The 25,829-nt window shown below is 36.4% G+C and overlaps 1 protein-coding gene and 1 pseudogene across 10 annotated transcripts in view; one reads left to right on the top strand and one right to left on the bottom strand.

Moving 5' to 3' along the window:
• Window positions 1–25,829, top strand: part of HERC2 (HECT and RLD domain containing E3 ubiquitin protein ligase 2) — a 243,912-nt gene that overhangs the window by 87,548 nt on the left and 130,535 nt on the right. For 7 of the 10 annotated variants that reach the window (XM_077868196.1, XM_077868211.1, XM_077868226.1 and 4 more), the window contains 10 exons: window positions 2,911–3,111; window positions 6,856–7,084; window positions 7,198–7,322; window positions 12,223–12,401; window positions 13,782–13,966; window positions 15,156–15,311; window positions 15,995–16,180; window positions 21,558–21,728; window positions 22,413–22,516; window positions 23,595–23,745. In XM_077868196.1, the coding sequence (XP_077724322.1) occupies window positions 2,911–3,111; window positions 6,856–7,084; window positions 7,198–7,322; window positions 12,223–12,401; window positions 13,782–13,966; window positions 15,156–15,311; window positions 15,995–16,180; window positions 21,558–21,728; window positions 22,413–22,516; window positions 23,595–23,745 (1,687 nt within the window). Of the gene's footprint in view, window positions 1–2,910; window positions 3,112–3,226; window positions 3,353–6,855; window positions 7,085–7,197; window positions 7,323–12,222; window positions 12,402–13,781; window positions 13,967–15,155; window positions 15,312–15,994; window positions 16,181–21,557; window positions 21,729–22,412; window positions 22,517–23,594; window positions 23,746–25,829 lie in introns of those variants that run through there. The other 3 variants (XM_077868216.1, XM_077868259.1, XM_077868256.1) reach the window with 3 other exon arrangements.
• On the bottom strand, window positions 2,058–2,537 carry LOC144290428 (large ribosomal subunit protein uL15 pseudogene; annotated as a pseudogene).

Genomic DNA, 25,829 nt, shown 5'->3' on the forward strand with positions numbered 1-25,829 from the left:
TTATATTCTAGTTCCTTTGCCTTTCCATATAAAGTTTAGAATACGTAGCTCTATTGGCAAAAACATCTTGCTTGGACTTTATTTTTTTTTTAATTTATTATTTATGATAGTCACACAGAGAGAGAGAGAGAGGCAGAGACATAGGCAGAGGGAGAAGCAGGCTCCATGCACCAGGAGCCCGATGTGGGATTCGATCCCGGGTCTCCAGGATCGTGCCCTGGGCCAAAGGCAGGCGCCAAACCGCTGCGCCAGCCAGGGATCCCTTGCTTGGACTTTAATAAGAATTGTGTTCAACCTCTTATCAGTTTGTGGAGAATTGCCAGTTTTGCTATATATACTCCTTCAATCAGTGAAAATGGTACGTCTAAACATTTATTTACATCTTCTCTGATTTCATTTATCAGCATTTCCAGTGTATAAATCCTTTACATATTTTGTTAGATTTACATCTTTTACTTTTAACCTGCCTATCTCATGTATAGTGAGTTTCTTGATCACTATTGTATAGGTGCCTTTTTTTTTTCATTCTTGAGCCAATCTGTCTTTTAATTGGTATATTTACTATAATTTTTGACATAGATATAGTTCTTCCATTTTATTGTTTGTCTTTTGTTTGTTTTCTATTACTTATTTCTCTATTGTGCTTTTCCTGCCTTTTTTGGAGCATATGAACATTTTTTTAGTATTCCACTTTATTTTGAATTTGACTTTATTTTTTTATATAGGTTTTTTTTTAGTGGTTGCTGTAGGTTTAACCAGATACATACTTAACTCTTTGTAGGCTACTTAGAATCAGTATTTACCATTTTAATTGGAATGTAGAAACCTGTTGTTTAATTTTCAAGTACTTGGAGATTTTTCTGTTTTTTTATATCTAGTTTTTATTGATGTCTAGTTTCTATTGTTGGTTTCTAGCTTAATTTTACTATGTGTAGAGAACACACTCTGATTTTAGTTCTTTTAGATAATTATTTTATGATTAAATATTCTAAATATGACTGTATTCTGTTGCTGAGTGTTGTATAAATGTCAGTTTATTCTACTTCATTGATGATTTTCGGTTTGTTCTGTGTTATTAGGAGGGTAGTTTTGCTATCTTTATATATTTGGATTTATCTATTTCTTGTTTCATTTCTTTTTTTTTTTTTTTAAATTTTTATTTATTTATGATAGTCACAGAGAGAGAACGAGGCAGAGACGCAGGCAGAGGGAGAAGCAGGCTCCATGCACCTGGAGCCCGATGTGGGATTCGATCCCGGGTCTCCAGGATCGCGCCCTGGGCCAAAGGCAGGCGCCAAACCACTGCGCCACCCAGGGATCCCTTGTTTCATTTCTATTAGTTTTTACTGCCATATGTTTTATAGTTCTGTTATTAGGTGTACATAATTCAACATTGTTTGGTCTTCTTGGTGAATTGACCCATTTATCATTATATAAAGTTCTGTCTTTAGCCCTGGCAATTTCTTTCCTCCAACGTTTGCTGATATTAGTATAGCTATTTTCTAATCCTTTACCTAGCCCTCTTTAATCTTTATATTTAAGGTAGATTTCTTTAAGGTTGATATCATATTTAAGTTTTGGTTTTTGTACATCTTGACAACTTCTACTTTTTTGTTTGGAGGTTTAGATCATTTAAAGTTAATGTAATTGGGCAGCCCGGGTGGCTCAGCAGTTTAGTGCTGCCTTTAGCCCAGGGCCTGATCCTGGAGACCTGGGATCCAGTCCCATGTCAGGCTCCCTGTATGGAACCTGCTTCTCCCACTGCCTGTGTCTCTGTCTCTCTATCTCTGTCTGTCTTTCATGAATAAATAAATAAAACCTTAAAAATAAAAGCTAATGTAATTATTTATAAGTTGGATTTATTTCTACCATTGTTTGTTTTTTGTTTGCTTTTTTATATTTCTTTGTCTTTTCCTGACTTCTTTGGGGTTATTTGAATAAGTTGTAGTATTCCTTTTTAACTTAGTTGTTTCTTTGTGTAGTTTTTTAGTGGTTGCTCTAGAGATTAAATATACCTGATCTTTCATTATTATTATTATTATTTCTTAAAAGCACTTGTTAGCATTTAATGAACCTTCCCCTATGTGGCTTCAAGCTACTAGAACGCAGGTGCCCCCCACGCACTTTATCTTCTCCTCAGCTCTTCTACTGAAGAATTTGGCCTTCACGATGACAGGCTGTTTTGGGAGCTTTCCCTTTCCCAAAACTTTGTAGTAGCCCCATCGCACCACATCGGTAATAGGAGCAGCTCCAATCTTGTTTTTGGCAGCATTTACCCGTGTCTGCTCACTGACTAAGGTCCACAGTTTATCAAGGTTGACAGTTGGGCAGAAGCTCTGGTTCCTCTTTAAGTGGTAATGTCTCATACCGACTTTTCCAAAGTAACCTGGGTGATATTTGTCAAAGTTGATCCTGTGATGATGCATGCCACCAGCATTACCCCGGCCTCCTGGGTGCTTCCGGTGTTTGTTGATGTGTTTGTGGCCATGGCTCATGTGGCCCCAAAGTTTCCGGGTCTTCCTCAGTCTGGATGGCATGTTGGTGGCCCAGAGGAAAAAGCCTGATCTTTCATTATTTACTTACAGTTACTTTTAACTGTTCAGGTGGATTATGATCCTCTTTGTCATCCATTAAAGTGCATCAGTAATTTTGAGAGTGAAAGGATTTTCAACTTTTTATCTTTTTATTTCTGGCACAGTGAGTTTGGGTCCTAAAATGAGAGAGAAAATTGGAATCTGATAGTATATAAACTAGACAGCCATGAAAGTACATGTGCATTTAGGACAATTAGAGCAATGAATAAGTAGTAATTAAGGCATCTTTGTAATTCATAATGATGAATATCTCCTTTAATGCAATCCAATTGCTGAATGTGTGGCTTCATTTTAGGTTCTTATGATTCTTTCATAGAGTTTTGCTTGGTCATCTTGTTCTGAGTGGTCCATTGGCCTCCGTGTCCCTTTTGTGGTAGACATCTGCTCAATGACTTTTGAGCAGCTGGACCTCCTACTACGGCAAGTGAGTGAGGGGATGGATGGTACTGCTGACTGGCCCCCACCTCAAGAGAAAGAGTGCATGGCTGTGGCAACACTGAATCTTCTACGACTTCAGGTATTAATGATTTCCTTTCCTCTCTCTCCCTTTGTTAAGTGTCTTAGGTATTTGTAATAATGTTTATGTATATTTATGTATATATGTTTATTGTTCTTGTGTGTGGAGAAACAACTGGGTGAGACAAAAGATGATTGAGAGACCAGCTGGATGTGCTAGCCAATCTCTCTTCTGGAATGTGAAAGTTCAACTCAGTAAGCTTGGACTCCCTCTGGTAGTACCTCCTCCACTTTGTCACAGGGTAGGTTAAGGTTAAAAGTCAAAATAAGAAAAGCTACAGGGCAGCACGGGTGGCTCCACGGTTTAGCCCCGCCTTTGGCCCAGGGCTTCTTCCTGGAGGCCCAGGATCTAGTCCCATGTCAGGCTTCCTGCATGGAGCCTGCTTCTCCCTCTGCCTCTCTCTGTCTCTCTGTGTCTCTCATGAATAAATAAATAAATCTTAAAAAAAAAAAAGAAAAACTACAAAAATAGTTTTTTTTCTTTCTCCCTATCTTTGTTTCTTTTTTTAAGTAAAACTATAGCTGAAATCCTTGGTCATCATGTTTCTCTTGGTAATAAAATCCTATGAATGTCAAGAGACTAGTTTTTCTTAATAATTTTTCCCTTTGTAATACAAGGATTTCTATGTAACCCATCATCTCTGCCTTTGCTCTCTCCTCATTTTTGCCTTAGTTTCTTTTTTTTTTTTTGCCTTAGTTTCTAAAAAGCACATAGATGAATGTAATGTTTAGTTGCATTAATCGAATTATCAGAAGTTTGGAGAGTACTTCTCTTTCCCAGAAGTCTATAGGAGCTCATTTATTAGTACTACTGTGGTCCCTTTCATGAATCTACCCAATTGTCACTTTCCCATGGTTTGTAGCAGTGTTGCTATCTGGTCATTGCTATGGTAAAAGACCTTGTACATGTCTCAGGCTGGATTCCTTTTGGCACCATATGCCTGGTGCCATAGTTTTTCTCTTTATTCCATTTTTTAGGTCCTTAAGCTTTAGTTCTATCATTTAAAAAATTCACTTAACAAAGCTTAATTCTTAAGAAGCATACAATTTGAGAATCTTTATTCATTAGGTGAATTTAATATTTTAATAGTTGTTTTGATTCCTAATGTGTTTGAATTTAGGTGTTCTGATTAGTTTTGTGTAAGTTTTTTCTTCATTTTCTTATTTCTTGATAGAGTTTCCAAAATAGTTTTTTCTTTTCAGATACCTTTAATTGTTCTGAAGTTTTTCAGTTTGATTTCTGGACATTCATCATGTTACAAAAAAATTTAATATTTGTTAATTCCAAATTAACAAATAATTTAACCAGCACTTCTCTTCCTGAAAAACATAGGGGTTATAGGGATGCATCACACCTAAACTCCCCTTTCCACTTTCTGTGTTTTAATTGTCAGATAGACTTACTACACTGGATCCAGAGTACACTGATTTTTATGTGTGTGTTTCCCCTTAAAAGAAAAACACTCCCAATTGCCATATGTAAGATACATTTCTGATTTAAGACATGAAAAGAAATTTTCCTCCAATTGATTAGTATCAGCATCATCATTTTTAAAAAGATCATACTTACTTGGATAGAGGCTGTTTTTTCTTTTTTTTTTTTTTTAAAGCAAATTTGTCATGGTTGTTTTTATCCTCTCCCTCCTGGGTATCTCCGTCATACATTTTGTCATCAAGGTCTGTGAGTTAGAGTCTGGAAATTCTGTTTGCTTGAATGCTTCTTAAATAATTTAACAGGACTTAGCTTTTTAGGTTATGTGTTTAGTTTATTGGCAGTTTGATGATGCTCTGTCTTCTGATTTTTATTGTTGTTGATGAGAATTGTTATATTAGTGTAATTATCTCTTCGTAGCTAATTTGCCTTTTCTTTTTGGTAGCCTTTCAGATTTTTTTTTTTGTTTGGTAATTTTAACTTACTATGTCTAGGTGAGGATTTATTTTTGTATGTATAACTTGAGATTATGATTCTCATTAAATTTGAGATTACATATTTTTGTTAAGTATTGAAAAGTATTCACTCTTTACTATTGAAATTGCACTCTTCTTTATCTACTCTTCCCCTTGGAGAGTTCTTTTCTATGTATACTGAACTTTTCTCATTCTTCCGAAGTATTACAACTTTTTTTGATATTTTTAAATCTTTTTATCTTTTATAATGTTCACTTTCTGTCCTTCCATTTTGCCTTCTGGTTATAGTGCTCTCTTTTAGTTCACAAATCTTTTAGGTGATTGTTCCATATTTTTGAGTTGTCCATTTATTTAATAAATACTTGTATAATCACGGCACTACAGGTATTAACTTGTTAAATCCATGTGCCCCCTTCTGAGAAGTAGGACTCCTGATGTGTATGGCACAGATGAGGATGTACAGAGAAGTTCAGTTATGTGGCCCAGGTAGGGTATCCATGCAATCATGGAGGTTCAGGGTTGGCACCTGGGTCCAGGCTTTTCACACTTCTGCCTGAAGGTTTTTATTCTTGTAGCTGTTTTTCTCATTTTTAGAATTTATATTTGGGTCTTTTTCAAAGCTTTTTTTTTGTTCATTATATTCTTCTGGGTTTTGTGCCTTCCTTGGTCTCTAAGAACATTTATTATTTTTAAAGATTTTATTTATTTATTTGAGAGAGAGAGAGAGAGAGAGTAGGGGGTGGAGGAGAGGGACAGAGAAGAGTCCTAAGCAGACTCCATGCTGAGCTCAGAGCCTGACACAGGCCTCAATTTGACAACCCCACGATCACCACCTAAGCCAAAATCAAGAGCTTATCTGATTGTGCCACCTAGGTACCTCAGAACATTTACTTTTTTTATGGAGTCATTCCAGTGTTTATATTGCTCCCTTACTGTAGGAACTTGAGTTCTGTCTCTTAGAAGAACTTTGTCTTTGATTCTCTCCTGCGACTTAGTGTGGATTGTCCTTTCCGACTGTAGTACCACTTTTAGAGGAGGTCTTGCTAGGGATATCTCTTTGCCTTTGGCTCTGGTGATGTTCCCAAAGGGCAGTTTTATATTTGTGTCTCTGAAGTGTCATGATTTTCAGGTTCTAAATGTTTTGGTGTTCAGTTCTTGACTCATGGATATCTATACCTGGAAGATTGGTATAAATTTAATTTTACATCTGCTCACAGACCAGGCCAGGTCTCTGATTTCTTGTGGGGTCTCTTTCTACCCAAAGCCTTCAATGGGCAGTGTTGCCTTCAAGTCCTGGCTGGTGATAGACAGGTGATCTTCAGCGGCTTCTGCAGGAACATCAGGCTCAGTGGGCTGTCATGAGTAGTTTGAATCTCCTACCTGAAGGCTTTGATCTGCTCTTAGAGCCTAGAACCTCTTAGCTCCTGCCGTCTCTCTGAGTTCTGGTATGGCCCTCAAAGAGCTTCCTTATATACTCAGCTTGGTTGTATAATCTTTTAACGGTTTTTTGGTTGTAATATATTCACACTTTCTCTGTGTTTGGTACAGAGGGCTGGGGGTGCGGTAGAGGTTACTCTTTAACCTCTCTGTTGATATTAAGCTCTTTCATATATGTATTTAAAGTGGGTTTAAAAAATTCCTCATAAAAGTACCTTACCGTCGATTCTCAACTAGTATGGGTAAAATTTTTTAGTCTGTTTAAGAAAATTCATATATCAGAAGTTTTTCCTTTATTATTTGAATAAAACTCAATTTGAGGTATTATTTAATCTTTAATAAGATTTGAAATCCCGTTGTTTGTAGGGCTTCTAAATTAAAATTGTTTTTCTCTTTTCAGTTGCATGCTGCCATTAGTCACCAGGTTGACCCAGAATTCCTTGGTTTAGGTCTGGGCAGCGTCCTCCTCAACAGCCTGAAACAAACCGTAGTGGCCCTGGCCAGCAGTGCAGGCGTGCTGAGCACTGTACAGGCAGCTGCCCAGGCTGTGCTCCAGAGTGGGTGGTCCGTGCTTCTGCCCACTGCTGAGGAGAGGGCCCGGGCACTCTCTGCCCTCCTGCCCTGTGCAGGTGGGCTTGGGTGAGGAGCAGGGTTGGGGATGGGGTGAAGGGGTGGGAGCAGAAGAGGGGACCAAGAGGGGTTGATAATTACCTCACTTGGCAAAAGTGCTTTCCCTTTCCAGTTTCAGGCAATGAAGTTAACATAAGTCCAGGTCGTCGATTCATGATTGATCTTCTGGTGGGCAGCTTGATGGCTGATGGAGGGTTAGAGTCGGCCCTAAATGCAGCCATTACTGCAGAAATCCAGGTATGTTTCTGGGAGTGTGTATGTGAGCTGACTGAGGTGATTTTTACCTGTCAATGAGTTCAGATTGAAACACTATATTCATGTGAGGAAATAACAACATTTGCCAAAAGGTTGCCATGAAAAACTGAAACATAAAGCATTTAGTAAAATCCAAGTATTTCCTGTAATTAAAGCTTTTTTTCATCTTGCTAGTTAAAATAATTTATTGAGATATTAAGTATGATAAAATATACACACTTTGGTCTATTTAAATCAATGTGACAGATACTATAATCATGTTATGAATCATCATCATGAAAGTGCTGACTTCACTTTCCATCATCTTAGAAAGTGCTGTTGTGCCTCTTTGCACCCAAAGTTAGGACTCCCCTGCCTCTCCCAGATTAAATTAGTTTTGCCAGTTTTGAATGTCATATATGTGGAATCATACAGTATATACTGTTTTGTGTCTGCTTTATTTTGCCTTTGATAATTTTCAAACTCAACTACATTGTTTTTACCATTGAGTATTTTATTGTATGATTATGGCACTATTTATCCATTTTGCTGTTAGTAGACATTTGATTATTTTTGATTCTCTAAAGCTGCTTTGATCATGCTGTGTATGGTTCTTTAGTGAACATATGTTTTTCTTCTTGGGTAAATATAATTTGCTAGATCTTAAGGTGAGTATGTTTTTATAATTTCCCAAAGTGGCTATGACATTTAATTTGAACCATCCTATGTGAGAGTTCTAGCTCTTTCTTGACCTCACCAACATGAGACATGTCATTCTTCATATATTTAGCTTCTCTGGGTGGGGTAGTGTGGTTTTTAATTTTGCATTTTTATGTACTTAATGGTCATTCATAGCTCCATTTGTTACTTTCATAGTGGCAAAAGTTTTTAATTTAAAAACTAACACTGATGAAATTAGATGAAGTAAATATATTAAAAATGTCTTTGAAAACATACTTAAATACTTTGATTACATTGAAAAAACATAGAAGAAATCATATAGATAGCATTAGGAGCAGTGACAGTTCTTGTGTAGTTGTTGTTTTCCAGATCCTGTACTGTGTACTTTACTTTCATTTTCTCTGTTAACTTTCTCAGTTGTGTTGAGTAGAAAAAGTGGTTTAAAGTTTCATTTTATAGATGTGAACATAAGTACCACAGAAGTATGTGATTTGCTAAGGTGTCGAGACAAGCGAGTGGCAGGCTTGCTGACTCCAAGCCTTTTTTTTCTTTATCTTCCCACACAGCTCTGTATGACAGCTTGCCTGATGGGAGCAGTGATAGTGAACAGGCACAGGCAGTCCACATGTGGCTCAGACAGAAACCTTGACATGACACAAGTGGGATTTTTTGAACCTATTAATTAATTTTAAAAATTTTATTATTATTATTTATTTATTTATTTTTCTTAGTTTCAGGGCTAGAATTCAGTGATTCATCATTTGCATGTAACACTCAGTGCTCATTACATTAAGTGCCTTTCTTTATGCCAGTCACCTTCTCTTTACCCATCTCCCCTCAATAGACATTTCTCCAAGATGACATACACATGTCCACCAGACACATGAAAAAAATGTTCAACAACACTCAGCGTCAGGAAAATTCAATCAAAATCAAGAGACGCCACCTCACACTAGTTAGCATGGCTAAAATTAATAAGTCAGGAAACAACAGATGTTGGTGGAGATACAGAGAAAGGGGAAACCTCTTATACTGTTGGAGGAATGTAGACTGGAAAACAGTATGGAGGTTCCTCAAAAAGTCAAAAATAGAGGTACCCTACAACCCAGCCTTTGCACTAGTAGGCTTTTATTTAAAGGATATAAACATAGTGATTTGAAGGGGTACCTGCACCCCGATGTTTATAGCAACAGTTCCAGGAGCACATGGGTGGCTCAGTGGTTGAGCATCTGCCTTTGGCTCAGGTCATGATCCTGGGGTCCTGGGATTGAGTTCTGCCTCAGGCTTCCTGTAGGGAGCCTGCTTCTCATTCTGTCTATGTCTATGCCTCTCTGTGTCTCTCATGAATAAATGCATAAAACCTAAAAAAAAAAAAAAAAAAAAAAAAGCTGCAGTGTCCACAAATAGCCAAACTATGGAAGGAGCTCAGATGTCCATCAACACATAAATGGATAAAGAAGTGGTGTATATATACACAATAGAATATTACTCAGCCATCAAAATGAATGAAATTTTGCTATCTGCAATGATGTAGATAGAGGGTATTATGCTAGGTGAAATAAGTCAATTAGAGAGGGACAAATACTATATGATTTCACTCTTGGAATTTAAGGAACAAAACAATTGAACATAGGGGAAGAAAAGGAAAAATAAAATAAGATAAAAAGATGAAAATCGAGAGGGAGGTAAACCATAAGTGATGCTAAACTCTACAACCTGTTAATTTAGTTAGCAAATGTTTATTCTTCATTTCCTTTTGGGGGGATTGTTGGAGGGGAGATGTTGCTGGGCTTCAGAGGCTATAGAGATATATAGATTGTGATCTATATAATAACTAAGGTACCTAAAATAAAAGAAAATTAAGGGCCATTTATTTTAAAACAAAATTATTAGTAATCTACAAAAAGGCATAAACAAAAATCTCATCATTTAGGAATTACTACTATACCAGTATCTGTTGTTAACAGTTTTGGTATATAGTCTTCCAGACTTCTAAAGATGCAGATGTTTACCGATGATACTGAATACAGTGCTAGAATTAGTCTCAGTGGCTTATCAGTTTGCATCTTTTTTACTCACCACGTTGCCATGTCTTCTATGTTGAATATTTTATTATACTCATTTATTCTGTTGCTTTGGGGAAGTCTGTCATATGGAAAGGGAATTCCTTCCTTTTTTTTTTTTTTTTTTTTTTATTGGTGTTCAATTTACTAACATACAGAATAACCCCCAGTGCCCGTCACCCATTCACTCCCACCCCCCGCCCTCCTCCCCTTCCAACACCCCTAGTTCGTTTCCCAGAGTTAGCAGTCTTTACGTTCTGTCTCCCTTTCTGATATTTCCCACACATTTCTTCCCCCTTCCCTTATATTCCCTTTCACTATTATTTATATTCCCCAAATGAATGAGAACATATAATGTTTGTCCTTCTCCGACTGGCTTACTTCACTCAGCATGATACCCTCCAGTTCCATCCACGTTGAAGCAAATGGTGGGTATTTGTCATTTCTAATAGCTGAGTAATATTCCATTGTATACATAAACCACATCTTCTTCTTTTTTTTTTTTTTAAACGACCTTTATTGACCATTTATGTTTTAGATATTTTTACTACTATACATAATTATTCTTATAGATTAGAAGTCATTGAGTATAAGAATGTTTATTAGGAAAATGTTCTGGAAATGAAATTGTGCTGGGTCAAAAGCATGCATATTTTTGATCTTTCTGATTCATGTTGTCTTCTTATTCTTAAGAGTGGGAGGCCCAGTTACAATCCCACCCCTGAAATTGGGTCTTCATCCCGACACCCCTCAGGACTGGGAAAGGCTATTCATGTTGAGACTGTTCTGGCTTTTGTCATTAGAAAATAAGGCCCAGAAAGAGAACTTTTTTTTGCTTTTTCATAGTAAATTTGGTCACTAGAACAATGCTTGGTATGTCCTCAAGAATATTTATTGCATTTGACTGGCAAAGATACCTCCTATTTTTTTTTTTTAATAATAGCTTTATTGAGATCTAAGTCACATACTCTAAACTTTACTCTTTTAAAGTGTATAATTCAGTGACTTTTTTGTATATTCGCAGAGTTGTGCAACCATTATGACAACTCTCAGAACGTTTTCATTACTCCGGATGCCGCTTAACAGTCATCTCCCATTCCCTACTCCTTCCTAGCCATTGACGGCTACTAATGTACTTTGTGTATCTGAAAGATTTTCTGGCACTGAACTTTTCATATAAATGGATTTATACAATCTGTGACCTTTTGTGTCTGGCTTCTTTTTATAGCCTAGTGTTTTTCAACGTTTATTTATGTCGTACTTCATTTTTAAAAATTGCTAAATAATATTCCTTTGTTATGAGTATAGCACATTTTGTTTATCCGCTCATCAGCCAATGGACATATAGTCATCTCTACTTTTAAGTTATTATGAAAATGCTGTTATGAACATTTGTGTATAGGTTTTTATGTGGACATATGTTTTTTCTTATAGGTGTATGCCTAGGAATAGAGTTCTTTAGTTTTATGGTAACTCTATGTTTAATGTTTTGAAGAATGGCCAGATTTTTTTCTTAAGTGGGATTTCCAGTAGGAATGTATGAAGGTTCTAGCGTTCCACATCCTTGTCAATCCTTGCTACTGTCCAGCTTTTCTATTATAGCCATCCTAACAGGTGTGGATATCTCTGATGACTAATGATGTGGAGCATCTTTTCATGTGCTATTAGCCATTTATATATCTTCTTTGAAGATATGTGTATTCAAATCCTTTGCTCATTTTTAAATTGGTTTATTTATCTTTTAATTGTTGAGTTATAAGAATTCTTTTTGTATTCTGACACATGCCTCACGAAGAATATATCCTCTCATTCTTGGGTTCATGTTTGCAAAACAGATAGACTGTGCATGTATGGGGCAGATCATTGGGTATTTTTGAGATCAGGAGTGAAGGTTTTAGGTACTTCCCAGAAAGAAAGCAGCTAGAGACCATCAGTCTTGAAAGCCTGGACGTTGGATTTGTAGGATAGTCGGTTTAGAAGCTGAGCACCTGAATAATGGGATTTCAGACAAGCTGGGATGGGCCAGTGTCATCGGGTGGTTTGTGAGTTAGTGCACAGAGGCTGGGATATCTAGGCTGGGAGATCAGGGCTTAGCTCATGGTGCTTTCACCCTTGCTGCTAAGATAACTGGTAACTAGTTTCTATTTTATGAATTACAGGATATAGAAGCCAAAAAAGAAGCACAGAAGGAAAAAGAAATTGATGAACAAGAAGCCAGTGCCTCAACATTTCACAGAAGTAGGACTCCATTGGATAAAGATCTTATTAATACAGGAATCTATGAATCTTCTGGAAAACAGTGTTTGCCTTTGGTTCAGCTCATACAACAGCTTCTTAGGTAAATAGTATTAGATATATTTTTACAGGATTATTGGTTTTCACAGTAAAATAGTGAGATCTAGCACTAGGATCTGAAAAATGTGTTTGGGAGGTGAGGAAATACTCTGAAATTTATCTAAAATAGGTTTTGGGGTAAAGAGCAGACTTTTTTTGAGTTTTTATTTTAATTCTAGTTAGTTAATATACAGTGTTCTTAGTTTCAGGTGTAAAATAAGGTAATTCAGCAGTTTTATAAACTACCCTGTGCTCATCACAAGTATACTGTTTAATTTCTATCACCGATTTAACCCATCACCCTGCCCCCATCCCCTCTGGTAACCATCAAGTTTGTTCTCTGTAATTAAGAGTCTGTTTTTTTATTTGTCTCTCCTTATTTCCCCCTCCACTCATTTGTTTTGTTTCTTAAATTCCACATATGGGTGAAATCATACAGTATTTGTCTTTTTCTGTCTGACTTATTTTGCTTTGTTATTTTCTCTAGTGCCATTCATGTCATTGCAAATGGCAAGATTTCTTTTCCTTTTTTTTTTTTTTTATGGCTGAATCAGTATTGTGTGTATATGCCACATCTTCTTTATCTATTCATCATTGATGGACTTTTGAGCTACTTCCATAATGTAGCTATTGTAAATAATGTTGCTATAAACATAGGGGTGCACATATCCCTTTGAATTAGTGTTTTTGTATTCTTTGGGTAAATACCCAGTAGTGTGATTGCTGGTAGTTCTATTTTTAACTTTTTGAAGAACCTCCACTGTTTTAAGAACAGACTTTTAAATTACAGATGAAAGGATAGGTTAGAGTATGTGAGGTAGAACTAGAGATTTTAAAGATTTTCACACAAGAGAAAATTGGAGTTTATGAGATAAACAGGAAAAGATTCTTATTCTCATGAGTAAGCAATAGATGCAAATGAAAATCATGATAATTATTATTTTTTAAACTGTATCATTACCTCATTGACTTGTTAGGCAGATGCATAAATGATAAGTGAATCTTGTCTTTAAGAGTGTCACATCTATATGTAAAATGCAGCTTTGGACAAAAATAATGACACAGTTTCCCACACCCCCACCGCCCCCCAATGGTCTGTTCAGAAGTTTTCTATCATTTTGGACCATTCCACACAGCTTTTAGGAGCACATTTGTAAAGCAAAGGGCATCATTATATCTTTTGTAACTTCTGTCTTCTCTGCTCAGTTTTGACTGAGGTTGTCTTTATTGCAGACACATCTAACACATATTTGAGGAAGGAAGCCAGCTGTAGGTCATCTGAGTGTATGATCTGTATTTCTGATTTTAGTTTATGTTGTGATTTCTTAATAGCTTTTTTAAACAGATATAATTTTAATTTTGCAATCCTCTTTCCCCTGCATAGGAACATTGCTTCTCAGACAGTAGCCAGATTGAAAGATGTTGCTCGTCGGATTTCATCATGTCTAGACTTTGAGCAACATAGTCGTGAAAGAACTGCTTCATTGGATTTGTTGCTGCGCTTTCAGCGCCTTCTTATCAGTAAACTTTATCCAGGAGAAAGTATTGGTCAGACCTCAGATATTTCTAGTAAGTTGCTTAAAATTAAAATGTCTTTGTGTATTTTGCTTTCTGATGTAGGCTTTTTGACATCCCTATTCTATTCTACCTTCCCAGAAATGTAGTTCTTATACTGTTAAATGTACCCATTTGGGGCGACTTCAGGTAGGTAAGTGTAATATGTGGAATGAATCATCATTGGAGGAAGGGTGGGTCTCAGTTATAGCACTGGTTTATTAGCTGCTGGACATGAGACTAAGTAAGTCTCCTGGAGGGTGTAGGTTGCTCACTTATGGAATGAAATAACATCAGAGGATGTCTATGAGAATTAAAATAGGATGATACGTAAGGGCTCAGCTCTGTGTATGACATAGAGTAGAGTACTTTCCATAAGCTCCAAAAGTAGTAGGTGGCTCTCTGTAAGTTGGCTTTCTCTGTCAAGGATGGAAAGGTCTGCTGCTTTTGTTAATATTTTTATAGATAGTATATTTTAAAATATCTTAGTTCCTGAAAGAGTTAGGCATTTGTAGATGATAGAAAATTTCAGGTTGATATAAGTGAACTTACGTCTAAAGAGGTGCCCATTTCAAAGACATAAAGTCACAAGGACTGAAGAGTCATTAAGAGACATTTAGGAAGAAAAGTTGAAAGATTTTATAAGATTGAAAAATGCCTAATGTTGTTCATTGGGAGTAATTTGCAAGTGTTAAGACTTGAATTTTGATGACATTTATATTGGATATAAGATTTTAACTATATAAATTATGACTTTAGTTTTTATACAACGTTTATACTTTTTTTTTTTTTTTTAAAGATTTTATGTATTCATGAAATACACAGAGAGAGAGGCAGAGGCTTAGGCAGAGGGGGCGAAGCAGTCTTCTTGCAGCGTTCCTGCAGGGCTTGATCCCAGGACCCCAGATCATGACCTAAGTCAAAGGCAGATGCTCAACTACTGAGCCACCTAGGTGCCCCTATACTTTAGTATTTATACCCAAAGTTTCTAGGTAGTACAGTGTATAAAAATTGACATAACCAAATTCACTGTTTCTCATACTATGTGATATAAAAAGAGCCAGGGATTAAGGGTTAAGCTTCTGTTTGAGATTATTATTATAGGTAAAAGATGTATAGATGAAGGTGAAAGAGTAATCAATGCAGTTTATTTACAAAGTAAATTTTAATGGTAAAAATGAAAAATTTTAAATCTTTCTTGAAGGTCATGAGCTTATGGGTGTCGGTTCTTTACTGAAGAAGTACACAGCCCTTTTGTGCACACACATTGGTGATATACTGCCTGTGGCAGCCAGCATTGCTTCTACCAGCTGGCGACACTTTGCAGAGGTGGCCTGCATTGTGGAAGGGGACTTCACTGGTACCTTTTTTATATCCTACCTTCAGATATGTGTTTATTTTCATAGATTGAGTAGACTTAAAATTTATCCTTTTCTGATAAACCTGCATGCCTTTGCCCCATACATTTTCTAATACTATTGGCCTTTTTTCTTTTGTTTTTTCACTTGCTGACAATTCATTTGTTAAGTAACCTGCTGCAGGAGTTGTATCACTGTATAAATGTTATTAGTGATTTAGAGTTATATCACCATTATTAACATTTTAATAATGAGGTCACTAATAATTATCTAATTTTATTTCAGCAGCATAAAAATTAGTTGCCCCTTTCAGGACCTTAATAAATTCCAGTGTTGCTTAATATGTTAGTTAATTCTATGACAGTAGAGCATTATTATTGAGTGCTTTTTTTTCCTGATAATAAACTTAGTTTTCTGGAAACAGTTTTCTGAATATAAAACTCTAGTTAATACTTCTATGTTGAAATAGTGTTTTTGAAAAGCATTCTTGTAACTCAGGGTTCCATTTGATATTTTATCTATTCTTTCAAAATGAAAGATAAAATAATCTTGTAGAGATGTGCTAAGAGACAAGCATTCCTTATTTTGTGATTTATTAGAATTGTGTGAGCTTAAAAGTAGTTTTGTAGGATACATGCTTTATTTAGATCTTAATGCTTTTTTTTTTCTTTCTTTTAAAATGTAGGTGTTCTCCTTCCAGAGCTAGTAGTTTCTATAGTGCTTCTGCTCAGTAAAAATGCTGGTGTCATGCAGGAGGCTGGAGCTGTCCCTCTGCTGGGTGGCCTTTTAGAACATCTGGATCGGTTCAACCAGCTGGCACCAGGGAAAGAAAGGGATGACCATGAAGAGTTAGCTTGGCCTGGCATCATGGGTATGGCTGCTTAGCTTACAGAACTTCCATTCAGGAGAGTTCTATCTTAGCTAGCCTATTCCTGCCTTTTTAGAGTACTTCACAGAGAGACCAATTTTTGCCATTTTCACTGATGGTCGTATAAGTGGAAAATGAAGATAATTCAAATCAGAAGAGATTTAAGTTATATTTAAGGAAGATTTTTTTCTTAATAATGGTTGTTACTTTGTGAAATGGACTATTTTAGAAAGTTCTGGAAAGCCCTTTCTTGAGTGGTGTCTCCAGAAGGTACTGTCGGAAGTGATTAGATATGGCTCAGCTTGGGAGGCAAACATCAGTGTGGGATGACTTTCTGAACTCATTCTATCTGACGTTACAGAGTTATGGAATTCCCATAGTCAGCTGAGCACTTGGTCTATAGTGCTTACCAAATTAGAATAGAACTTGTTTTTTCAAAGTTTCTAGCTTTGACATTTTTGAACCTAAGTCTGCGTTACCATATGTATGGTTCTGACTTTCTGGACTCATAGAATTAAATTCAATTTTTTGGTTCAACTTTTATTTTATAGGAAAGCTCAAGGAATGTGGGCTTTTTCTTCTCCCATTATAAACTGTCATATTGTAACATGGGAGCTTCAAGTAAGAAGTAACAACTGTGCTGAAGAAAATAACATTAGAATGTCAAGCATAGTTTTTAACTTTTTATATCACTAATATTTTTAGTACCATTCTTCTACTTTTGTGAATTTAAATGTTACTTTTGTCTCTATACTCAGTATGGTTGAGGGCATTTAATCTGATTAGCAGTTTAAACTCATTAATTTAAAGACATTTTTTGTGTGCATGAAATAAAACACATACTCAAAAGTACAGAGAACAATGCTGTGATTGATCATAGAGAAAATAATTTAACATCCATCCAGATTAAGAAGTTGAATGTTGGCGGGACCATCCTACACATCAAAACTGCTTTTTGTCTTCTGAAAGATTCCCCTCTCTGATCTTGTGTGGTCATTGGTCTGCTGCTTCTCTTGACCATTTTATCAGACAGGCATGTACCCCTTAACAATTTAGTTGTTTAAACATTCTTATGTCTATTTCATGGTAGTTTATAGGGTATGCTTTAGTACAAATGCCAGGTTTCCATAGTGATTGTGCTGATTTTCATCTCTATAGAATATGAGAGTTTTCACCGTTCCACTTCGTTGCCAAGAGGTCAAATGTTATTTTTTCCGTAGGTCTTTTGTCCATGGGGTCATCATACTAGCACTTTTGGGTGAAAGGACTGTCCTTGATCACTCTTTGGGAGTACCACTTTTGTCTAAATAAGTTGACTGCCTCTGTCTGTTTCTGATCTTGCAGCTTCCCTCTTTGATTTCTTGCACTTTGATAGCACCCTCTAGTGAATTGTTGAATGGAAATGGGATAGTGGGCAACCTTGCCTTGTTCTTAGGAACAGAAGAAAAGCTTTCCAAATTTTGTACATGAAGTATGAAGTTTGTTAAGGGTTTTCTTTGTAGAAACCTTTAAATATTAAGGATGTTCTCTTTTATTCTGCTTTACGTAGAGGTTTTAGTTGTGATTGGATATTAGATTGCATCAAATGCTTTTCTGCATCTCAATGATCATTTAACTTTTCCTCTTTTTTTCTATTAATATGTGAATTATTGATTTGTGTGTGTGTGTGTGTGTGTGTGTGCTGAAACCCGGGATCGAACCAGGGACGAATTATTGATTTTTCAAAAATTAAATCAGTTTTTTCCATTTTGGGAATAAAACTACCTAGGTTATATTGGTCATATTAATATACATTATTGGTTTGTTTTTTTTTTCCCCGACATTTTGCATCTGTATTTGTGAATTGCAGTTTTATTTCTTTTTAATGCTATGTAGGTTGCTTATAATCACCACTCCTTCACTAACAAAGAAGCTGTAAATTAGGAACATGGGAGCTTCCCATGCAGCCTCTCAATTCGTTTATGATCTGTCAGTTGAGAATGTTAGCTAGTTGGGAGAAACTTTCTGATGGATCTGATAGTACAAAAACATAATAGAGTTATGTAAGTTTTGGTAAGGCGGTTGTGTTAGTCTGTTAGAGTTATGCTCTTCTTTTTTTAGGAGGGTATGTATAAGATTGGTAGAATTTGCAAGATAATCATCTTGATCTGTAGTGTTCTTTATGAACAATTTCTTTTGATTTGAGGGTGGGAGGTAGAGGAAACCCCCCCCTTTTTAAACTATGATAAAATATACCTAACGAAATTTATTTTAACCATTTTAAAAAAGTTTTCAGTTCTCTGGCTTTAGATACTTATGTTATTGTGCAACCATCACCACCATCCAGCTTCAACGTTTTCATCTCCCCTCAATTGAAATTCTATACCTATTAAACACTAACTTCCCATTCTCTACTCCCCCTCAGCCCTGGCAACCACCATTCAACTTGAATACATGAATTGCATTACTCTAGGTAGGTCATACAAGTGGAATCATATAGTATTTGTTTTTTGGTAATTGGTTTATTTTACTTAGCATGCCTTCAAGGTTCATCCTTGGTTGAAATTTTTGGTTGCCAGTTTTAAAATTGTATCTATCCCTTAAAATTGTTTTAAAATTGTATCTATCCCTTCCAGATGAATCTCTGCTCTCTCCAACTGCAAAATACCAATGTATACAGTTAAGTGTTGTGTGTGTTATCATATGCAGAAAAGAATGTTCTTAGAAAATTTTACCTGTTTTAATAGGCACTTTCTCATGTTTTCCACATCTACTGGCTCCTCTTTAAGGGAAAACTCAGCAATTGTACTGAGGAGTGCAGACTGTGGATATATTTTGCTTCAACCATTTGTATTTGTGCACACCTGTAACTGTACTCATCATTGGCTGCCATTTGACACTTGGGTTGTTTCCACTTTTTGGCTGCTGTGACTAACGCTGCTATGAATATAGGCATGCAAACATCTATTTGAATCCGTGCTTTCATTGCTTTTGGATATGTAGCCGACAGTGGAATTGCTGAGTTATATGGTAATTCTATGTTTAACTTTTTGAAGAACCCCACCATGATGTGTTCTATAGTTCTATTCCATTTTACATTCCTATAAGCAGGGTACAAGGAAGGGTTCTAATTTTTCACATCCTTGCCAACATTTGTTTTTTTGTTTTGTTGTTAATAGCCATCCTAATGGGATGAAGTGGTGTCACATTGTAGTTTTGATGTGATTTTCCTTAATGGTTAGTGATGTATATCTCTTCTTGTGCCTATTGACCATTTGCATATTTTGGAGAAATGTCTATTCAAATGATTTTCCAATTTTTGAATCAGATTTTGTGGTTGTTGAGTTGTAGGAGTTGGTTATAGTTTGTTATATATTCTGGATACATATAATTTACACCTATTTCTTCTCTGTGTGGATTGCTTTTTCAATTTGTTGATGGTGTCCTGTGATGTTTAATTTTGATAAAGTCCAACTTACCTGTTTTTTCTTTTGTTCCCTATGCTTTTGGTGTCTTATCCAAGAAATCATTGCCAAGTCCTATGTTATAAAAGTTTTCTCCTGTTTTATTTTTCCCTAAGAGTTTGATGTTTTATAGTTTTAACTCTTTAGCTCTTTGATCTATTTTGTTATTGTTTGTATATAGTGTAAAGTAAGTGTCCAACTTGATTTATTTGTAGTTGGATATTCAGTCTTCCTAGCTCCATTTGTAGGAAAGATTGTCCTTTCTCCATTGAATGGTTGTGGTACTCTTGTGTGAAATCATTTGACCATATATATGAGGATTTATGTCTGAGCTGTGTATTTTGTTCCATTGACCTAAATGTCTGTCTTTATGCAGGTGCCACACCGGTCTTTATTATTTCTTCTTTCTTAGGGTTTAATCTGATGTTTTTCTAACTTTTAAAGAAATGAAAACACAGATAGTAGGGAGAATAGGCTAATTAACCTGGGTTTACCATTACCAACCTCTCCTGCACTTATCTTATTGATTGATTGCATGAATGATTGAATCATCTTAAGCATATCTCTTTAAAACATTTTGACAGGTACTACCTGTTAATGATCAGAACTTTTTTTGGTGATGAAACCATAATGTTATTCTGTCCAAAATTAATGATTCTTCAGTGTAACATGTAATCCATGTTCAATTTTCCTGCATTATCTAAAAATGCCTTTTTGTTGGTGTGTGTGTTTTTTTTTTAATTTAGAGTCAAGATCTAAACATGTTTTGCATGTTACAGTTGGTTGATACCCTTCCATTCTCTATTTCCTTTAATGGTATAACTCTAGGCCTTCTCTCCTCTTTGGTCATACTATTTATTTGTCAAAGAACCAGGGCATTTGTTCTGGAGAATTATACATATCATGATTTTGGTTGATTGCTCTCTCTTCTTTTGGTCTAATGTCTATTGGTTATACTCTCCCTAAATAGCTGGTTATATGTATAGGGTTGATGAGATTTGAGTACAGATTTGGGTTCAGTTTTGGTTAGAGTATGTCTGAGGTCATGATGTGTGCTTCTTGTTTCATTGCTTCTGAGGCCTGTGATTCAGGGTGACCCCACCTTCAGTTCTGTTCCCATGGACCAGGGAGTTCATATATATAGTCTTACCTCTATAATATCCCCTAGCAGCCTTGCTCTCACAATTTGCACAGCTTAGGACATGATCCTAACTGGATTCCCCTCCTCAATCATCTCCCCTTATCATTTCTCAAATATTGAGTTGGTGTCCTAGTGCTTGCAAAGGTGACCAATGAGGTATCCTCCCTCCCTCCCTTTTCTTCCTCAATCCCTCCTTTCCTTCCTTCATATTGTCTCTTTTCATTTTTCTTCTTTTGTATCATTATGAGCTCATAAAATTTTATTGATTTGATATTCACTAAGTTTTTAGCTTTTCTTTTTTCCTATCATATATTCTTAAAGGTATAAATGCCCTCAAACATTTATTTAGCTATATAAGTGTTGTTCTATAGTATTTTTATTATTGTTCATTGCATTTTTTTCCATAGTCATTTTTTTCTGGGAATTTTGGATGATTTATGTTTCATAATTTTCAAATTTGTAGAGAATTTTTATTTTTGTTACTTATTTGTAATTTAACTGCATTATAGTCAGTGCACATACTCTAACTTTATTCCTTTGAAATTTTTAAGATTTATTTCATTGCCTGGTGTATGGTCAGATTTGCAATTCATGCTACTCAGGTGATGTTGTTTTTGGTATTTGTTTTATAAATTGTTACATATCTTCAGTGCATTTTTGCTTGTGGTATTAGTTATAGTTAAACCCATAGCCATTATGGTTATGGATTTGTCTGTTTCCATTTATAGTTCTTTTGCATGATTTGTTCTGATTGTTTTATCTATTGATTCATTGATTTTGGTTTCTGTATATACAGAGTCTTTTTTTACAGGTCAGAACTGTAGAAATAATGAGGAGGTGACACAGATACGCAAAGCTGATTTGGAGAACCACAATAAAGATGGAGGCTTCTGGACTGTGATCGATGGGAAAGTGTATGATATAAAGGACTTCCAGACACAGTCATTAACAGGAAATAGTATTCTTGGTAAGGCTTCACTTTCCACTTCATGGTTAAAAGTTGTAACATGTACCATTTTGAGCAGAGCATTTGGCTTTTAAGTGATTAGTTGAGTTTTGCTCCAGCCTCTATACATTTTAATCTGCTGGTAACTCTGATGTCTGTCCTATCAGTAAATTCAAGCACATTTGAAGAATTTCTCATCATTGTGCATTTTTTGTTTGTGTTTTTTTCAATACTTGTTGGAACTTGTTTCAAGTCCTGAGTTGGCCCATGCAGCTTTGGGGGAGAGAGAAAGATCATTATACTTTGATAACCCTCACTTTGAAGTTAACCTGCCTTATCTATTTCCTACTTGACCGACCTTCCTTCCTTCCTTCCTTCCTTCCTTCCTTCCTTCCTCTTTTTCTTTCTGTCTTCCCTCCCTCCTTCCCTCCCTCCGTCCTTTCCTTGCTTCCTAAAGATTTTATTTATTTATTTGACAGAATAAAGAGGTAGCAGCAGAGGGAGAGGGAGAAGCAGGCTCCCCGCTGAGCAGAGACTTGTCCAAACATGGGATTTGATCCCAGGACTCTGGGATCCTGATATGAGCCAAAGGCAGACACTTAACTGACTGAGCCTCCCAGGAGCCCCTCCTACTAGACATTTCTAATGCAGGTATCTGGGCAAATAGCATTGAAGTAATACTGCTTTTGTTCTTTTTTGCTTTAGCTCAGTTTGCAGGGGAAGACCCAGTGGTAGCTTTGGAAGCTGCTTTGCAGTTTGAGGACACTCGGGAGTCGATGCATGCCTTCTGTGTTGGCCAGTATCTGGAGGTGAGGCTGTGTGCAGTAGGCCTCATCATGGATGTCAGGGGAGAGAGATCCTCTCCGTATATCTGTGATAGGTGGTTTTTGCCCTGAAGTACTGATAGCTGGGCCTTTTGATGTGGGGATGGATGTCATTAAGTGACACATATGAACATATGAAGATCTTTAGAGATTTCTTTGTAAATGAATTTACATTTTTTCATGTTAAGATGTACGAAGTATTGGTCTTGAAAAACCATTTCAAAAATTGTTAATTTGTTGTAAAGGTGGACACTTTTCCACACATAAAAAAGAAGGTAACCTTTGGTCTTTACAATTTCATTGTAAACTTATGTAGAAATTTGAAATGCCTTATTATCTTGGTTAGGTTTTTTTGGGAAGAGCTATCTAGTAGCATAACTCTTTAGAATAGAAGTATGTCCTACATATGCTTGAGCTTTGGAATTTATATATTGGGATTGGTTTTCCAGGTATGAATCCAGAAGTAATAAAATTTATTAAGTGCCACTTAATGCTTTCATGAAGGGGAAGATTATAAATTATCATCTAATACGAATGACAGAGTTTATTTTCATTTGAACACTTTTCTAATTGGGTTTCCTTTTTGTTAGCATAAATTTATTTCCTCTGCTTATGTGGTCATAGTTCACTACGCACAGCAATTCTTGTTATATTTTTGGCTTTTGGGGGGTTATTTATGCATGTAACAATTCAGTATATGTTCTGAAGTATTGTTACAGTCACTCTGGAAACTTCTTTTTGACTTTGTAAGGAATTCTCTAGCTAATTTGTTTATATGAGCTTTGATTTTATCACCATGTTTATATGAGCTTTGATTTTATCACCAGTAGAACTGTTTGTTTACTGTCTGCTTTGTAGGGTGTGTGTGGTTTATATCTTCTGTTATTTTGGCAGCAGCATGAGCTCACTATAATAGGATATAGAAGGAGAGTGTCCAGAGCATCTGCTTCTCTTCCTGATGAAAGTTTGTCTTGTTTAGGGATATTAGCTGTTGCTCTTTTTGGTTTTATGTTTTTAATTAACCCTATTTTCTCAGACTCCTAATGAAATTTATCTTTCCAAGCCTGACCAAGAAGTTGTTACCATACCAGATCTGGGAAGTCTCTCTTCACCTCTAATAGACACAGAGAGGAATCTGGGCCTGCTTCTCGGATTACATGCTTCCTATTTGGCTATGAGCACACCACTGTCTCCAGTCGAGATCGAATGTGCCAGTAAGAAAAATTTTGCTTTCTGCTAACAGCTACTTTAGCTGAGCTGTAAGTGCCATTTAGAATAGGAGAAGAAGAATCAGCACAGTTGTTGGTGAGTAAAAATAAGATAGTGAGATTAAGAGACTAAGCCAAGTAAATAGAAATAGCTGTTAGTGGCTTTCATTTGCTCTCATGACCTGTGACATGTGACAGCCGGGGAAGCTAACAGGTGCATTGGAAGATTGTGCTATGTGTGCTCTGACTTTTGCTTCCTGTGACAGATGGGCTTAACTGGGCTGTCGTTTCTATGTGATATGGATTGGTTATTTCTGTTGGTAATGGCATTCTGTTTTAGAATTGTGTTTTTACTAGACTCAAATACATTTTGGGATTGTAACCTTTTTAATCACCTTAAGTGAAAAAATTTCTCCATTTAAGGTGGATTAAAGTTCTCTTTGTGTATTTGTACATTTCTCAATCTACCAGCTATTCAGCAAGTATCTGTTGAGTAACTTACGAGTTACCATATGAGGTGCTCAATGCATTAGGCATGGAATTAAACATATCTCTGCCTTTAGGTGCTTTTTATGTGATGATGAGCCAGATATTATCATAGATCAGTACGCAGTGTGGTAGAGGATAAAATGGAGACATTTATAACTGGTTCTGATGGGGAGGAAAGCCACATCAGAGGTGGAAGAATCATGAAATTGGAGTCGCAGCAAACTGGCTGTATGAACCTTATGGGCAGAAACACGTGTGTGAGGGACATTGTTGAGAAAAGTGGGGCTTCTAGTTATTCGTGTATGTGTACCGTCAGGAGAGAAGGCTAGTGGGCAGTGATAGCCATGGTACCTGGTCAGCTCAGCCTTCTGGAGCAAGCCTTGGTGTGCATGCTGGATGTTCTGCTTGTAGAGCCTTTGGGGGTGGCGGGGAATGGACTCATCCTCTCCCTCAAAGACTTGTAGTACTGTGGGGAAGATAGGCTTCTTCTAAATCAGCAAAGAGGGTGGGAAATGAGAAGAGTCAGAGTAAAGAACAGAAGATGCTATGGGCTCTAGTGAATGAGGGCCTAACCTACTCTAGGGCATCAGAAGCCACCTTTAGAGCAGTATTTTTGAGTGATTAGAAAGAGTTTTAAATGTAGAGATCTAGGGAAGGTCATCATCAGATTTGTGTTTTAGAATTAATGTGGCACTTTGGAGAATGTTTGTGAATGCTCTAATCGCTAAATTTCCATTAAAAGAATGTTGAGTACATCCCAGATTTAATTGCTTGGGTTTTGGAGGATTATTTTGATAGCACAGGTCATTGAAAAAGACTTGTAGCAATGTACAAACTGACTTCACTTTTTTGATCAACCTTTCTTTACTCCAGTTATTATAGCAGTTAGAATGAGCACTCATATTTGCACTGAGGGATAGCATGTTCTTAGAGTCTGGCCATGCTCTACACAGGTCTCCTTTATAGTCGACTGGATTTCCGATCTCCCAAGGATCTCTCTTACTAAGATCCCATGTTGTATGTTTAGCAGTCTGCCATTTTTATTACTAGATTATGCTCTAGGGAAATATGGCTTGCCCTGACTGTCTTTGTAGATCCCTTCTCACGTGCTGTTTTCCTACCTGGATGCTCAGTGTTTTTGTCTTTATCTAAATCTCAGCTCAGTTGTCACTTCCACAGCAAATTTTTTACTGAATCTTCGAATAGTGGAGGTTTTGCTGCTGACCACTGTTGTGCCCACTATAGTACTTTGTAGCATACAGTTATCCCAGTTCAAGTTGAATGATTACTTGTATAAGTGTTCCCCAAATGCTGCTCTCCCTGTTAAAATGCAAAGTCCCAGTCTTCACACAGTATTTGTGGTACCTGTCAGCTCCATGCTTGACCAAGTGTCCGAGTAGATGTTGGACTGGAACTACTGTGTTCTGACACCATGCTTACAGTGTAGTGAAGAACCGGAACTGTTTTCATACAGATACAGGGAAGTATAAGCTAGTTTCTGTAAATATGATAGATAATATGACTCTTTAATATGGGTGATGCTGAATTTCTCCTCCTAAATCAGCTATTCAGTTCTTTATCTTTTATTTCAATATTTATTT

This window comes from Canis aureus, chromosome 2 (genome assembly GCF_053574225.1).
Source record: "Canis aureus isolate CA01 chromosome 2, VMU_Caureus_v.1.0, whole genome shotgun sequence".
Classification (NCBI taxonomy): domain Eukaryota; kingdom Metazoa; phylum Chordata; class Mammalia; order Carnivora; family Canidae; genus Canis; species Canis aureus.